This window comes from Loxodonta africana, chromosome 18 (assembly GCF_030014295.1).
Source record: "Loxodonta africana isolate mLoxAfr1 chromosome 18, mLoxAfr1.hap2, whole genome shotgun sequence".
Lineage (NCBI taxonomy): Eukaryota > Metazoa > Chordata > Mammalia > Proboscidea > Elephantidae > Loxodonta > Loxodonta africana.
This window is the reverse complement of record NC_087359.1, coordinates 48179864-48197338: the sequence shown is the minus strand read 5'-3', so window position 1 is coordinate 48197338 and position 17475 is coordinate 48179864. Positions and strand designations below refer to the sequence as shown.

Below are 17475 nucleotides of genomic sequence, written 5' to 3'. Positions count from 1 at the left end.
GACACTGTCTTTCATCACAGCCTTTCTTATCTGGATTCTTGTGTTCATTATTGCTCCCCTCCATTCTATTTCCCACAGTGTGAATGTAGGATGAGTGTTTTTCTTTTAATTAATATCTGATCATGTCACTTCTCTTCTTAAAAACCCTTTAGTGGATTCTACTTACTTATAAGATTAAGTCTAAACTCATTAATATGGCACTCAAGGTTCTTCATAACCTGAACCCTGCTTATTTCTTTAGCCTTACCTCTTTTACACTCCCCTACATCATTCTTCAGTGGTGAGGAGCTTCTTTTCGCCCCACAAATATGCCATGGTATCTCTTACCTCTTTGCTTTCCCACATGTTCCTTCTGTATTTTCTTCATCCTGGTCATAGCCAACTCCCACTCCCTCTTCATATTGGTTTACATGTCATTTCTTCTTGGAAGCCCTCTTAAGCTGTTTCGGGTACCTTTACCTGCTCTCTCAAGTCAACCTATTAACATTATTGTAACTGCTTTTTTAGCTGCCCATTTCCTTTGTTCATTTCTGAGCTTCGTGAGGCCTAGGGTATGTGCATCCTAATTAATTGTTGTATCCGCAGCACCTAACACAGCATAATAGGGAATCACTGAATATTTTATATAGATGTTGAATGAATGTATTCTACTACTAATTGTTGAATATAATTTTCAGGGTGTTGATGACTTCAGACGCTGTCTTGGTGTAAAACTGGAAGATGAATGTATTGTGTAGGTGATAGACTATTTTCAGCCTTACGTTTTTCCTTTATTTGTTAGAACTGTCATTTCCTTTCTTAGAACTACATGGTAGGGAAATTCTTCTATATAGCATTTTAATATACTCAGGGTAAACAAGAGGTTATATTTTTTAATTAATTTACATTTTCATTCACTAAGTATTTACTGAGCACTTTACTTGAACTGGAGCCCTGGTGGTGCAGAGGTTAAGAGCTTGGCTGCTAACCAGAAGGTTGGCAGTTCAGATCCACCAGCTGCTCCTTAGAAGCCCTATGGGGCAGCTCTACTCTGTCCTGTAGGGTTGCTATGAGTCAGAATTGACTCAGTGGCAACAGGTTTTGGTTACTTGAACTAGGTACTGTTTTAGTGCTGGAGATACAGAATTGAAAAAAAAGATGTCTCTGTTCTTATGGAGCTTATATTCTGTAATTCTGGAATCATAATTCATTCAACTTAAACTTATTAAGCACATATTACAATTTGGGTACAAGGTACTGAGGATACAAAAGTAAATCAAACACAGTTTATTTTTATTTGGTATTTCGTGGAAGTTTTTTATTTGGCAGACAGTTGTTGACTGCCTTCCCTACTTTAAGCATTCTGAAAAACACAAAGAAAAAGGCTTAACTTTCAGTAATTTATAACCTAAAGGTGGTTAGGTGTGTAAACAGTTTGCTAAGATATAATACCCATACAGAAGGGTTCCAAATAATTTATTTAAATACCCCCCCTCCCCAAGAAGATGGGATATAACTCTCTACCTCTTACATCTGGGCTGTCTTTAGTGACTTACTTCCTAAGTCTACAGTGTGGAAAGGGAGAAAGCAGCATTAGAGAAGGCTGACACCTTGGTCTTTGTACTCTTGGAATGATGTGTTGAGAATGGCACTTTATGTAGTATCTTCCTCCCAAAACCCATAAACCCAGTCTACCCCCAAGAAAAATATCATGCAAACCCAAACTGAGGGACATTTTACAAAATGTCTCACTAGTACTCTTCAAAACTGTCAACTTCATTAAAACAAAGTCTCAGGAAGTGTCACCAACCAGAGGAACCTAAGGAGACATGATAACTAAATATAATGTGGTATTCTGGATGGGACCCTGAAACAGAAGGAAGAACATTAGGGAAAAATGAATGTAACCCAAATAAAGTATGGGATTTAAGTAATAATAGCATCATTCTTGGTTCATTAGTTGTGATAAATATACCATAGTAAGATGATAACAGTGGGGTAAACTGGGTGCAGCGTATAGGGGAGCTCTCTGTATTGTCTTTTCACCTTTTTTGTAAACCTAAAACTGGTCTAAAACAAAAAGATAAAAAATATAAGACAGTGAGCAGAACCTAGTTTAGGAGTGAGATGAGGCTGTGTGTGGAAGTACATCATTGTTACATACCCACTCCTCACTTATTGACATGGTTAGGTTCCAAAGACTTGGTCATTGTACAAAAGTTGACATTATGTGAAAATGAAGGATGACCACATCAGATCACAAAATGGAGGGTGATGACATCATTGCATAACTGTCAAATTACATCATTACATAACTGCCAAGTTACATCATTGCATAACAGCCACACCACTGAGAATCATGGCTCAGCCAAGTGGACACATAACTTCTTTTGTGTGTGTGTGCTTTAAGTGAAAGTTTACAATTCAAATCAGTTTCTCATACAAAAACTTTAACACACATTATTATGTGACCCTACTTGCTCTCCCCACAATGCGACAGCATACTCCCTCTCTCCACCCTGTATTTCCTGTGTCCATTCAACCAGCTCCTGCCCCCCTCTGCCTTTTCATCTCACCTCCAGCCAGGAACTGCCCACACAGTCTCATGTGTCTACTTGAGCTAAGAAGCACACTCCTCATCAGTATCATTTTATGTCTTAAAGTCCAGTCTAAGCTTTGTCTGAAGAGTTGGCTTCAGGAATGGTTTCAGTTCTGGGCTAACAGAGAGTCTAGGGGCTGTGACCTCTGGGGTCCATCCAGTCTCAGTCAGACCATTAAGTCTGGTCTTTTTGCTAGAATTTGAGGTCTACATCCCACCCTTCTCCTGCTCCACCAGGAATCCCCCACTCCGTTCCCTGTGAGGGCAGCCATTGGTGGCAGCTGGGCAGCATCCAGTTCTTCCAGTCCTAGGCTGATGGAGTCCCTGGTCCACATGTCCCTTTTTCCTCTTGGGCTCACACTTTCCTTGTGTCCTTGGTGTTCTTTATTCTCCTTTGCTCCAGGTGGGCTGAGACCAATCGATGCATCTTAGATGGCTGCCTGCCAGCCCGTAAGACCCCAGATACCACTCACTGAAGTGGGATGCAGAACATTCTCCCAATATACTCTGCCATGCCTATCGACCCAGATGGTCTCCAGACTCCTGCCCCTGTCACTCCGTCTCTTGAACTGTCTGGACGCACCCAGGAAACTTCTTAGCCTTTGGATTAGTCCAGTTGTGTTGACCTCCCCTGCATTGTGTGTTGTCCTTCTCTTCACCCAAAATAATTCTTATCTGCTATATAGTTAGTTAATACCCTTCTCCCTCCCTCCCTCCCTCCCCACCCCTGTAACCATCAAAGAACGTTTTCCCCTGTATTTAAACCTTTCCCCAAATAATAGTGGTTTCATACAATTTTTTTGACACATTCTTAACCATCACAGCAGTACTTTCGCCTTTCACCTTGGCATTTGTCACTGCCAAATATATGTCGTTAATGCGCAAAATAGTAATATAGTAGATTATTTACTGTTGTCATAAATGCGAAATGTCAGATAACAAGATAGTCAATAAGTGAGGAGTAGGTGTATACTAATTATTTCAAGCCTGGAATGGCTCATATTTGGGAACCATATAGTCATCTGAAGAATTATGTTACTTAAGAGGTTAAGTCTTCTGATAAAAAGAAAGTCTTTCTTATAAAGATGCTAGGTATAAAAAAATAGTATTTACTTCACAGTTTCATTTTATAAGTAGTTTTAAATGAGATAGTTTGAAACAAAAAATAGTGATTCAGATGGCCTCATTACCATAAATATTGCTTTTAGTTTATTCATTTTCATTTGGTTGCAAGAATATTTTTTGTTAGTATGTAAAAAATATTGTGGTATCATTCTAATTTAGAACATTAGTTCACTGGATAAGCTGAGTAGGAAAGTATTTCTGTTTGCTGTCTGTGTGTATGATTTACGAAACATTATAATGCTTTTTCTTGTTTGAGAACTAAAAAATTTTGGCAAAATAACACATTTTTAAAACAAATGGACATTGTGTAAGGTTATTATTACTCAAAACATTTATTTTTTTCAGATTAAAGATTTTTAAGGTTAATCATTTCACAGATGTTTAACGAATGGCCATTGTATCAAGCACTGGTGTCAGTTACTGGGATTTCAAGGATGAATGAGGATCGATTTTCCTATCCAACACTAGCCACTGCAGAACTTTGTAATTGTAAATATAGGTACAGAGTGCATCAAAAATGGGCGGAAGAGCTAATTGGGAATGGGTGAGGAAAGGCTTCAGACAGGGAGTAGTGCTTGAACTTAACTCTTGAAAGGTGAGCTAAGAGTTCATTTGTTACCGAATCAGGGAAAAGATGAGGGATGAGAGAGCAACAGCTTTCCAGGCAGGTACAGCATTGTGCTTTTTGGGAATTTCAAATAATCGAGACTTTCTGTGGGAGTAATGTGAGACTGGTAGGCAGGAGGAAGATCAGGTAATGGAAAACCTTCTCTGCCAGGCTAAGGAGTTTGGACTTTATTTTGTAGATAGCATGAAACCGCTCTATTTTCAGAGAAACACAAATTATGATGTGTCTCAGTTTGGGTCTCTGCATTTATCCTACTTGGAATTTGTTGGACCTTAGATGTGTAGATTACTTTGTTCCCATCAGATTTGGGAAATTTTCACCCATTGTTTTTTCATATATCACTTCTGCTTCTCTCCTCTCTTTCTGACTCCCATTATGTGTATGTTGATAGGCTTGATGGTGTTGCACAGGTCTCTGAGGCTCATTCATTTTTCTTCTTTTTTCGGGGGAAATACCAAATTAAAACCACAGTACCACAGCATATGCACCACAGTTGTTAACATCTTAAAACTGACAATACTAAATGTTGAAAGCATGTGGAGAAATGGAAACTCGCATACCCTGCTCGTGGGATTGTAAATTGATACCACTTCTTTGGAAAACTGTTGGACAGTATCTTCTAAAGCTGCACATACACATACCTATGACTCCTCCAGTTCCAGTATTTGCCAGAAGATTTGTACAAGAATATTCAGAGCAGCGTCATTCTTTTTTAGTGTTATTTATTTATTTAAAGAAAAACAAATTTAATGTGTAACAGCATAAAGGATGTGAAAAGTAGAGTAGACTGGAAAAGAGATCTGGGGCAGACTGCGAAGGGCCTTGGCCGTCTTGCTGATGCGTGCAGGCACGCGGGTACAGTGAGCTCCTGTAGATCAGTGTGACATTTTAGCAGCAAGATTAATCTGGCTTGGCACAAGAAGAGAGGAGGTTGTCCTAAATTTATTTTGTTTCCTTATGAGATATTTTATGTTTATTTCCTTGTGAATTTTAAGAGCAAATACCTGCTTATAATATCAGTGGCTTTTTTTTTTTTTTTAAACTGAGGTGAAATTCAGATAACATAGAATCAGCTGCTTTAAAGCAAATGATTCAGGACATTTAGCGCGTTCACAGTTGTGCGACCACTGCCTCTCTCTAGTTCCAGGGCGTTTTCGTCACCCCAGAAGGAAACCCTGTGCCTATCACATAGTTGCCGTCCATTCCTTCCTTCCGCTAACCCTGGCAAGTGCCACAATTTTGAGGTGAAGTGAAGGGTAGTTTTCTGCTTTTTAATAGAAACTGAAGTGATTACAGAAGTTGGGAAGAGAAGTTGGCAGTGGAATGATAATGCTTAGAAGAGGTAGGAGAAGAGGGTAAATAAGGATATAAATATGAATGAAAAATAAGTTATTAATTGGTCTTAAGCTTCTGAATAATGAAATTTTTCTTATAAGGTATTTCCTACTGATTATCTTTGAAACACTCAAGCATAGTCAGTCTGATTATTTGATATTACCGACTCTAAGATATTACTGCATGTAACAACTTAAAAAAAATTTTTTTTGGCCATTTTTTTTAAATTGTGGTAAAATGTGTATAACAAAAAATTTAACAGTTCAACAATTTTTACTTATGACATCGATTACATCGATGAGGTTGGGCAGCCATCAACACTATCCTTTTTCAAATTATTCCACTACCATTAACGGACATGCAGCGTCCTGAAGCAATGACTTCCACTTTTCCCCTCTTTGCCACTTCTCATAATTGCTATAAGCTTTGGTCTCTATACATTTGCCTATTGCACATAATCATACAGTATTCTTTTGTGACTGACTTATGTCACTCAGCATAATGTTTTCAAAGTTTATTTGTGTTGTAGCATGTATCAGGACTTCATTTCTCTTTTTGATTGAGTAATATTCCATTGTATGTATATATCACATTTTGTTTATCCACTCATATGTTGATGGACATTAAAGGCTGTTTCTACCTTGTGGCTATTGTGAATAATGCTGGACAGAACATAGGTATACAGGTTTTTGTTTATGCTCCTGGTTTCACTTCTGGGTATATACTTGGTATTGGGGTTGCTGGGTCATGTGATAGTCTCTGTTTAACTTTTGAGGAATTGCCAAAGTATTTACGACAGTTCATTCCCTTCATAGATGAGTGAGGGTTCCAATTTCTTCACCTCCTCGCCAACACCTGTTCTTTTCTTGTGTTTTGGGTTTTTGTTTTGCTTTGTTTTTGTTTTTTATCATAATCATTCTGGTTGGAATGAGGTAGTATCTCATCGTGGTTTTAATTTGCAGCTCCTTCATGACTAATGATGTTGAGCACCTTTTTATGTGCTTGTTGACCATTTGTGTATCTTTATGGTGAAATGAAATGTTGTGTTTCTTTAAAATATTTTTAAGTGGCCTTATTGAAGGAGATCAATTTTAACCAACATCTTGCGTACCTAATGTTTACTAGGCACTGTACTAGGCACTAGAGAAAAAGATTTTGTCCTTGGCCTAAGGAGCTCAGTCTAACAGGTGGTGTAGACATCTGTTCTCACCGGTCTATCATATACATACGTCATTAACAAGTTCAGTCTGAGACTGACACCCTTAACCAGTTTGTTTTTTTCTTTTAAGTATACTGGTTGTTGTTAGGTGCCATTGAGTCGGTTCCGACTCATAGCGACCCTATGCACAACAGAACGAAACACTGCCTGGTCCTGCGCCATCCTTACAGTCGTTGTTATGCTTGAGCTTATTGTTGCAGCCACTGTGTCAATCCACCTTGTTGAGGGTCTTCCTCTTTTCCGCTGACCCTGTTCTCTGCCAAGCATGATGTCCTTCTCCAGGGACTGATCCCTCCTGACAACATGTCCAAAGTGTGTAAGACGCAGTCTCACCATCCTTGCTTCTAAGGAGCATTCTGGTTGTACTTCTTCTAAGACAGATTTGTTCGTTCTTTTTGCAGTCCATGGTATATTCAATATTCTTCGCCAGCACCACAATTCAAAGGCATCAACTCTTCTTCGGTCTTACTTATTCATTGTCCAGCTTTTACATGCATATGATGCGATTGAAAATACCATGGGTTGGGTCAGGCGCACCTTAGTCTTCAAGGTGACATCTTTGCTCTTCAACACTTTGAAGAGGTCCTTTGCAGCAGATTTGCCCAATGCAATGCGTCTTTTGATTTCTTGAGTGCTGCTTCCATGGGTGTTGATTGTGGATCCAAGTAAAATGAAATCCTTGACAACTTCAGTCTTTTCTCCATTTATCATAATGTTGCTCATCGGTCCAGTTGTGAGGATTTTTGTTTTCTTTATGATGAGGTGTAATCCGTACTGAAGGCTGTGGTCTTTCATCTTCATTAATAAGTGCTTCAAGTCCTCTTACTTCCAGCAAGGAAGGTTGTGTCAGTTGCATAGCATAGGTTGTTAATGAACCTTCCTCCAATCTTGATGCCCCGTTCTTCATATAGTCCAGCTTCTCGTATTATTTGTTCAGCATACAGATTAAATAGGTATGGTAAAAGAATACAACCCTGACGCACACCTTTTCCTGAGTTTAAATCAATCGGTATCCCGTTGTTCTGTCTGAACAACTGCCTCTTGATCCATGTAAAGGTTCCTCATGAGCACAATTAAGTGTTCTGGAATTCCCGTTCTTCACAGTGTTATCCATAGTTTGTTATGATCCATACAGTCAAATGGTTTTGCATAATCAATAAAACACAGGTAAACATCCTTCTGGTATTCTGTGCTTTCAGGCAGGATCCATCCGACATCAGCAATGATATCCCTGGTGCCACGTCCTCTTCTGAAACCAGCCTGAATTTCTGGCAGTTCCCTGTCGATATACTGCTGCAGCTGTTTTTGAATGATCTTCCGCAAAATTTTGCTTGCGTGTGTTATTAATGATATTGTTCTATAATTTCCACATTCGGTTGGATCACCTTTCTTGGGAATACGTGTAAATATGGATCTCTTCCAATCAGTTGACCAGGAAGCTGTCTTCCATATTTCTTGGCATAGACGAGTGAGCACCTCCAGCGCTGCATCTGTTTGTTGAAACATCTCAATTGATACTCCATCAATTCCTGGAGCCTTGTTTTTTGCCAATGCCTTCAGAGCAGCTTGGACTTCTTCCTTCAGTACCATCAGTTCCTGATCATATGCCACCTCTTGTAATGGTTGAATATCGACTAATTCTTTTTGGTGTAATGACTCTGTGTGTTCCTTCCGTCTTCTCTTGATGCTTCCTGCATCATTTAATATTTTCCCCATGGAATCCTTCACTATTGCAACTCGAGGCTTGATTTTTTTCTTTAGTTCTTTCAGCTTGAGAAACGCCGAGCGTGTTGTTCCCTTTTGGTTTTCCATCTCCAGCTCTTTGCACATGTCATTATAATACTTTATTTTGTCTCCTCAAGAGGCCCTTTGAAATCTTCTGTTCAGTTCTTTTACTTCATCAGTTCTCCCTTTTGCTTTAGCTGCTCGACGCTCAAGAGCAAGTTTCAGAGTCTCCTGTGACATCCACCTTGGTCTTTTCTTTCTTTCCTGTCTTTTCAGTGACTTCTTGCTTTCTTCATGGATGATGTCCTTGATGTCATTCCACAACTTGTCTGGTCTTTGGTCACTAGTGTTCAATGTGTCAAATCTATTCTTGAGATGGTCTCTAAATTCAGGTGGGATATATTCAAGGTCATATTTTGGCTCTCGCGGACTTGCTCTGATTTTCTTCAGTTTCGGCTTGAACTTGCATGTGAGCAATTGGTGGTCTGTTCCACAGTCGGCCCCGGCCTTGTTCTGACTGATGATATTGAGCTTTTCCATCATCTCTTTCCACAGATGTAATCCATTTGATTTCTGTGTGTTCCACCTGTCGAGGTCCATGTGTACAGTCGCCGTTTATGTTGGTGAAAGAAGGTATTTGCAATGAAGAAATCATTGGTCTTGCAAAATTCTATCATTCACTCTCCGGCATTGTTTCTATCTCCAAGGCCATATTTTCCAACTACTGATCCTTATTCTTTGTTTCCAACTTTCGCATTCCAATCTCCAGTAATTATCAATGCATCTTGATTGCATGTTCGATCAATTTCAGACTGCAGCAGCTGATAAAAATCTTCTACTTCTTCATCTTTGGCCCTAGTGGTTGGTGCGTAAATTTTAATAATAGTCGCGTTAACTGGTCTTCATTGTAGGCATATGGATATTCTATCACCGACAGCTTTGTACTTCAGGATAGATCTTGAAATGTTCTTTTTGGCGATGAACGCAACACCATTCCTCTTCAAGTTGTCATTTCCAGCATAGTAGGCTGTATAGTTATCTGATTCAAAATGGCCAATACCAGTCCATTTCAGGTCACTAATGCCTAGGATATTGATGTTTATGTGTTCCATTTCATTTTTGACGATTTCCAATTTTCCTAGATTCATACTTTGTACATTCCAGGTTCCGATTATTAATGGATGTTTGCAGCTGTTTCTTCTCATTTTGAGTCATGCCACATCAGCAAATGAAGGTCCCGAAAGCTTTACTCCATCCACATCATTAAGGTTGACTCTATTTTGAGGAGGCAGCTCTTCCCCAGTCATCGTTTGAGTGCCTTCCAACCTGGGGGGCTCATCTTCCACCACTATTATCAGACAGTGTTCTGCTGCTATTCATAAGGTTTTCACGGGCTAATACTTTTCAGAAGTAGACTGCCAGATCCTTCTTCCTAGTCTGTCTTAGTCTGGAACCTCAGCTGAAACCTGTCCTCCATGGGTGACCCTGCTGGTATCTGAATACCAGTGGCATAGCTTCCAGCATCACAGCAACACACAAGCCCCCACAGTACGACAAACTGACAGACACGTGGGGGTTATGTGGTTTAAGTATACTTAAATTTGTGCAAATATATAGCATATGCATTTTCTATGTTTGTGTTTCTTTTGCAGGTAGTAGTCATGGCTACATGGGCGCTGGTAGTAGAATGTCAAGAAGAGCTCATCTGTGCTCTGCCGCTACCAGTAGTTTATTAGACATTGATCCCTTGATTTTAATACATTTGTTGGACCTTAAGGACCGGAGCAGTATGGAAAACTTGTGGGGCTTACAGCCTCGCCCACCTGCTTCACTTTTGCAGCCCACAGGTAAAATAATAATAATTTTGCTTTTTTTCGGTGTGTCTCTAAAAGAGCTCTTGAATTTTAATATAAATGTTAAATATTGGAACATGGTATATTTCTGTAGCAGATTGATTTTTTATTTTCTATTAACCTGTATGTCATAGAAATGACATTTATATTAACCGTATTCATTTTTGTTGTTATTGTTCAAAGGTCTTTTGTGTAAACCGAAGTAAAAATGCCTGTAAGAAGGTTTTTCATACGATTTTCCATTTAGATCAAGTCTACTGGGCAGTTTGATTCATATGAAGTATACTTATCCTCTTTGTGAATGGGCTTAGATTAGTGTTTTCTGGCCTCATGATTCCCTGGCTTCCTGCTGGAACTGTGTCTAAATTGAACATAGAAAAAGATAGTTTTCTCATGCTTTAATGCTCGGTATCCTAAAACTGTATCCCAGTGGGCAGAAGTGTTTCGTGTGCAAAGTTTCCTGGTTAAAGTGAAAATGTTTGTATTACTTGTAATGAGATGGTTTGTGTTGTTGAACTTGAGCTTTTGGGAACTCTCCAAGGTGTAGTCACTTTGGATAGCTAAGGATTTACCTTTAAAACCTACGTTTTAAAACCCATTTTTGTTGGAAAACTTTCCAAAATATAACAGGTACTTTCCTACTTAATCGGTAGTATTATATACATCAAATAAATGATTTAGAACAGTGATTTTGCAGCTTCTTTAAATCAGCAGAACTCATTTTTCGAACAATGTCTCAGCCAGCATAGAAAACAGAAGTAGAGCTACTCTAGGGGGAAGAGGACTCAGAGCCTAGTTCTTCTAGGTCTCTTGCTTCTTAAGGAATGCTTCCTGAAAGTCTGGGGCTTTTCAGTTTTAAGGGCTGTCTCCAGCCAGGTTATAAAACAGTTGCTTCTTATCTATGGTGCAAGTATAATTTGTAAATACTTGTGCTTCTGTAGCAAGTATCACATTATATGATTTTACTTTTTTTTTCTGGTACATTTTTATTGTAGAAATCTTGGAAAGTATAAAGATTTATAAGAAAGAAAATAAAAATAACACTTTGTGCTAATGATCAACAAAGAAATACCCCTCCACACATATACATTTAAGTGATAGTAACCAGTGTTGTTGGCAAAGGCCTGGTGAAACAGACAAGTTCTGGTTCTGTACGTAGACGTGTAAAGTGGTATAACCTTTTTGAAGGACAGTTTCGTAGTAAACTTAAAATATCCCTACCCTTTAAACAAATGGTGCAGTGGTTAAATGCTCGGCATCTAACTGAAAGGTTGGCAGTTCAAACCTGCCAGCTACTGTACAGGATAAAGACATGGCAGTTTGCTTCTATAAAGGTTACAGCCTTGGAAATCCTATGGGGTAGTTCTATTCTGTCCTACAGGGTTGGTATGAGTCAGAATTGACTCAGCATTGACAGGTTTGGTCGGGTTTTAGTATCCTGTAAATAAGTAATTTTACTTCTGTCCTTTAAACCAGTAATTTCATTGTTCAGTTTTCATTAAAAGATTTTTGAAAATATACCACAGTAAAGTTATGGTGAAATAAATTACTGTTGGTGATACAATGGCATATTTCACAGAGAAGTTAAATCATGTTTTTGGAATAGATTTAAATGTCATTGGAAAAAAGAATGTAAACTATGTGTAGAGAGTAAGAGCAATAGTTCTCTAAAAACTTAGTTTTCCATAAAATGGATAATATAATGAGATGACCTCAGCTTCAAATCCAGGTAACATGCTGATGAAGATATAAGAAGTAGGGGAGGTGGGAGAAAGGAACAGAAAGAAGTCTTGCATTTAAACATCTGAGTTTGACATACAAGTGTTATAGCAAAGTAGGGATGCCTAATAGACAGCTCTGAAATTAAGCTAAAAATTAAGAACTGGACTTCAGGCAGTTATTTTCCTAGAAGTGGTATTGGATAGTTAAAACTAAGGGAGTGAGATTTTGTAAGAGACTTTTGAGAAATTGAAGAAGGAAGGAAAAAAAGAGGGCCAGGGATATAATTCATAATCCGTGTAAACATCTGTTTTTACTGGCTGTGAGGAAGATGAGCCAGGTAAACAGCCTTCAGAAAGGAGAAAAACCAGGAGAACAGAGTCGTGGAAGCCAGATGAGGGTAACCTATCTGAGGGGTTGTTAACAAAAGCTAATGTGGAAAGACTCAGTTTTCTTCTTATTAAGATGTTTGCTTGAATTTTGATGTTTATTTTAGTTCTTCATGTATTCTTTCCTTCAACATGTATTTATTAAACACTTGCTTTCTTAGGCTGGGTTCTTTACAGCACCAAAACCAGTGAAGCGTATATATAATAAATGTATATATAGAAAGATTTATCTCAAGAAAATGGCTCACGCAGTTGTGGAGACTGGCAAGTCCCAAACCCATGAGTCAGGTGTCAGGCTAGAGGCTTCTCCTGACTCACATGGTAGCAGGGGCTGATGAAACCAAAATCGGCAGGTCAGATGGCAGGCTGCTGGCTTACGGGGCTGCAAGCGGTAGTGAATCCCAAAATCTGCAGGTCAGGCAACAGGCTGGTAAGCTCAAGTCCCAAGAACCAGAAGTCAGAGGTTGACGAGTCAGACGCAGTATGAAGAGTGAGCTTTGCCAAAACACCCATAGATATAGGATGCAGGGCATACCCCCAAGAAAATTCCCCTTTCAACTGATTGGCTGTTCATATCAGATCACAAAATGGAGGATGATTACATAATATCTGCCAAACCACTGAGAATCATGGGCCAAGTTGACATAACCATCACGCCTGCTATGTGTCAGACTCATCGCAAGCCCATGTTCTTAACGACTATACTGTAAAATGCATCAGGGAATGAAGGCAGGTAAACTAGCTGAACTAGATTTTAAAGTGCACGTAGTAGTAAATAGAACTAGAAGTTGGGACCATTTTGTGAAGAATTTGTTCATAGTAGGCAGTGGGGGACCACTGCTTTATTTCAGAAGTGGTTTGATTCAAACTGTATTTTAGAAAGCTGACAATGCTAAGAAAAACATCAGAAATGGAAGCTTAGCCAGGGGATTGTTGTAGGAGTTTATTTCAGTGGTTCCTAGTATAAGAGTGCAGATTCATATATATCTGTGTATTTCCTCAGTCATCATATACTTAAAAATACAACTATCATGTGTAGCTGGGGTGTAGAGTGTTTAGAATTTTTTGACATTAAGAGTTCTACTCAGCTTCCACAGGACACATAATGTAGGCAATATACACTTACAGGGTGGCAGTAGTAGTATTTAGGACCTCTTGGAGTTAGGGTTTATAGGACTTGGCAACCAATCAAAATGTGGTTAAGAGGACTCTGAAGAAACTTAGGTGGGTAGGAGAAGGGTGGCAGCCTTGACAGACACAAGTGCAGAGGAGAAGCTGCAGAGAACTGTCATTTTTTTTTTTAATATTGGTAAATATTTATTAATTTATATTGTACTTTAGATGAAGGTTTACAGAACAAACTAGTTTCTCATTAAACAGTTGGTACACATTGTTTTATGACATTGATTAACAACCCCACAACATGTCAGCACTCTCCCTTTTCAACCTTGCGTTCCCTATTACCAGCTTTCCTGCCCCCTCTTGCCATTTAATCCTTGCCCCTGGGTTGGTGTGCCCCTTTAGACTCATTTTGACTTATGGGCCTGTCCAGTCTTTGGCTGAGGAGTGAACCTCAGGAGTGACTTCATCACTGAGCTGAAACGGTGTCTTGGGGCCATACTTTCAGTGTTTCTCCAGTCTCTGTTAGGGCAGCAAGCCTGGTTTTTCTTTTTGAGTTATAGTTTTGTTCTACATTTTTCTCCAGCTGTATCTGGGACCTCCTATTGTGATCCCTGTCAGAGCAGCCAGTGGTGATAGCCAGGCACCGTCTAGTTCTACTGGACTCAGTCTGGTTGAGGCCATGGTAGATGTGGTCCATTAGTCCTTTGGACTAATTTTTTCCTTATATCTTTAGTTTTCTTCATTCTCCCTTGCTTCCGAAGGGGTGGAACCAGTGGAGTATCCTAGCTGGCCGCGCTCATAGTCTTTTAAGACCCCAGATGCTACTCACAAAAGTAGAATGTAGAATATTTTCTTTATAAACTATGTTATGCCAGTTGAGCTAGATATTTCCTGAGACCATGGTCCCCACAGCCCTCAGCCCAGCATTTCGATCCGTCAGGGAGTTTGGATGTGCCTATGGAGCTTCCATGACCTTGCCTTGTACAAGTTGTATTGGCTGGCTTCCCCAGTATTGTGTACTTGTCTTAGCCTTCACTAAAGTTACCACTTATCTATTGTCTATTTAGTGTTTTTCCATCCCCACCCCCACCTCCCTTGTAACCATCAAAGATTGTTTCTTTTTGTGTGTAAACATTTTCATGAATTTTTACAGTAGTGGTCTCATACAGGATTTGTCCCTTTGTGATTGACTTATTTCACTCAGCATAATGCCCTCCATGTTTATCCATGTTATGAGATGCTTCACAGATTCATTGTGTTCTTTATTACTTCATAATACTCCATTTTGTGTATATACCACAGATTGTTTATCCATTCATCTTTTGATAGGCATCTAGGTTGTTTCCAACTTTTTGCTATTGTGAGCAATGCTGCAGTGTACGTGGGTGTGCATATGTCTATTCGTGTGTTGACTGTTATTTCTCTAGGCTATATTCCTAGGAGTGGGATTGCTGGATCATATTGTATTTCTCTTTCTAACTTTCTAAGGAAGTGCCATATCGTTTTCCAAACTGGTTGTATCACTTTGCACACCCACCACCAGTGAATAAAAGTTCCGATCTTCCTGTAGCCTCTCCAACATTTGTTATTTCCTGTTTTTTTTTTTTTTTTTAATTTGTGCCAGTAATGCAGGGGTAATATGGTACCTCGTTGTGGTTTTAATTTGCATTTCTCTAATGGCTAGAGATCACGAGCATTTCCTCGTGTCTCTTGGCTGCTTGAATGTCATTGGTGAACTGTGTGTTCCTTTGCCCATTTTTTAATTGGATTATTTGCCTTTCTGTTACAGACGTGTTGGGTTTGCTTGCAGATTTTAGAGAATAGACCTTTGTCTGATTTGTAATAGTCAAAATTTTTTCCCAGTCTGTAGGTTCTCTTTTTACTCTTTTGGTGAAGTCTTTTGATGAGCGTAAGTGTTTAATTTTTAGAAGATCCTGGTTATCTAGCTTCTGGAGTTTGTGTGCTGTTGGTTGTGGTTTGTATCCTGTTAATGTCATGTATTAGGGCTTCTAGCGTTGATCATATTTTTTCTTCTATGAATTTTGTAATTTTTGGCTTTATATTTAGGTCTTTGATCCATTTTGAATTAGTTTTTGTATATGGTAGAAGTGTCATTCTTGAAGGCCATAGCTGAATGATGTCAGTGATAGAAGTGTTACAGATTAGACCCAATTCTCGTTAACCAGGTAACTTAGCAACTTTAGAAGGCCTCTCACTTTCAGTGCAGTATGGTTAAATGGTCAGGTTCTCCTGGTATAAAATCCCATAGCTCCTTACATTTTCCTGTCTTTGCACTTATCACATGCTATTGAAATGAATTAATTTTCATTTTTCCCAACTGGATTGTGAGCTTTATGGGGCAAAGACTGTCTTGCTCACTGTTGTCTCTGCAATGCCCAGCACAGTGCCTAGCATTTAGAAGGGGCTCAGTAAATATTTATTGCCTGATTATCAGATCAAGGAGATTTGCTTATTTGGTTGTTAAAACCTTTTTGTATTCTCTCTCATTTTGGATTTTGACTTTTTAAAAAAAAATTATTCTTGCCTGTTCCTGGTAGTAAAACTGTACCATGTGGGTTAATACAGATTTTTATATTTAAGTCCATGTAGATGTGGGATGGGAGGTGGGGGCCCCAAAGATTTTGTTCAGCTAAGACTTTGAGTATTTTATGCCATAGGCTGTGTTCAGCCTGGAATACTAGTACCAGTGAGATCTGATGTCCACCTTCAGGTTGCTCATGATCTACATATCCATCTTCCCTGTGTACTGTGGTAAGTGCTGCCATAGAAGTGTACTCTCTGTACTGTACGAATTTAGATAAGGAAAATGGACTTGGGAGAGGGCAGTTGACATTTCCAGAGAAGAGGGGACATGTCAGGTTACGTATGATGAGTTTGGCTTTGCAGAGACAGCAAAGGGAACAGGACGTGTGAAAAGCATGGAAGTGAGACAGAGTGTGGCTGGTGTACAGAAAGAAAAAAGCTACAAGTAATTCCAGAAGATTGGGGAACATTTGCAGTGGAGGTAGAAGATCAAGCTTCCAAGAGATTGGGAGATAAGGAAGATAATGTAGGGCCTTCTGTACTGTGCCAGGTACTTTGCTAAATGCTGTAGAACACCACATGAGGATTCTAAGCAGGGAAGTAATGGTGACCTGATTTGGGTTTTAGAACATGACTGTGGCAGCATGGTGGACAATGGGTTGGATGGGAACTATATCAATGAGTAATAATAGCAGCATCTTATATTTGCATGGTACCTAGCATTCTGCAGAGTGCTTTTACAAACGTTGAATCTTCTCAGCTTCACAACAACCATGTTATGTATAAATTATTTTCTTCATTTTACAAATAAATTAACTCAGAAGTTAAAGGATGTATAGGAAGTTTGAGGCTAAACAGGTCTATGACTAAACCCTGGGTTTCTTAAATCTCTGGTCATGTTCTGTTAGGACTGTTAAATGCTGTTCATGGTTGGTGTGGGTTAAATATTCAAGGCACCTGTCATACATATTAAGAAGTCTGGAGGTAGGTGATTCCAGGTTTTTCAGGTCCTTGAAGGCAGAGCAATGGATGGGTCTCCCTGTCATTCTCTCATGGCAATAAGATAGCTGCCACAGCTCCAGGCATCATGAATTCACAGGATTGTATCCCTAGCAGGAAGAAAAAGACTGGAGAGAAAAGAGACCTGCCTGCAACTCTGAAGGGCAAAGTTGTTAATATTAAGGTCACTGACCATGAAGGCAGATTCCTAGCTTTGAATTCAAGCTCCCCTACTTGTT

General features: G+C 39.2%; 1 protein-coding gene across 4 annotated transcripts in view; it reads left to right on the top strand.

The window, feature by feature from the left end:
- The window catches only part of TRIM37 (tripartite motif containing 37), a 137603-nt gene that overhangs the window by 61955 nt on the left and 58173 nt on the right, over positions 1-17475 (top strand). For all 4 annotated transcript variants that reach the window (XR_010318372.1, XM_003414589.4, XM_064271301.1 and 1 more), the window contains exon 18: positions 10263-10457. Coding sequence is in view for 3 of the 4 variants with exons in the window: in XM_003414589.4 (XP_003414637.1) it covers positions 10263-10457 (195 nt within the window). In the remaining variant the exon portion in view is untranslated. The remainder of the gene's footprint in view (positions 1-10262; positions 10458-17475) is intronic.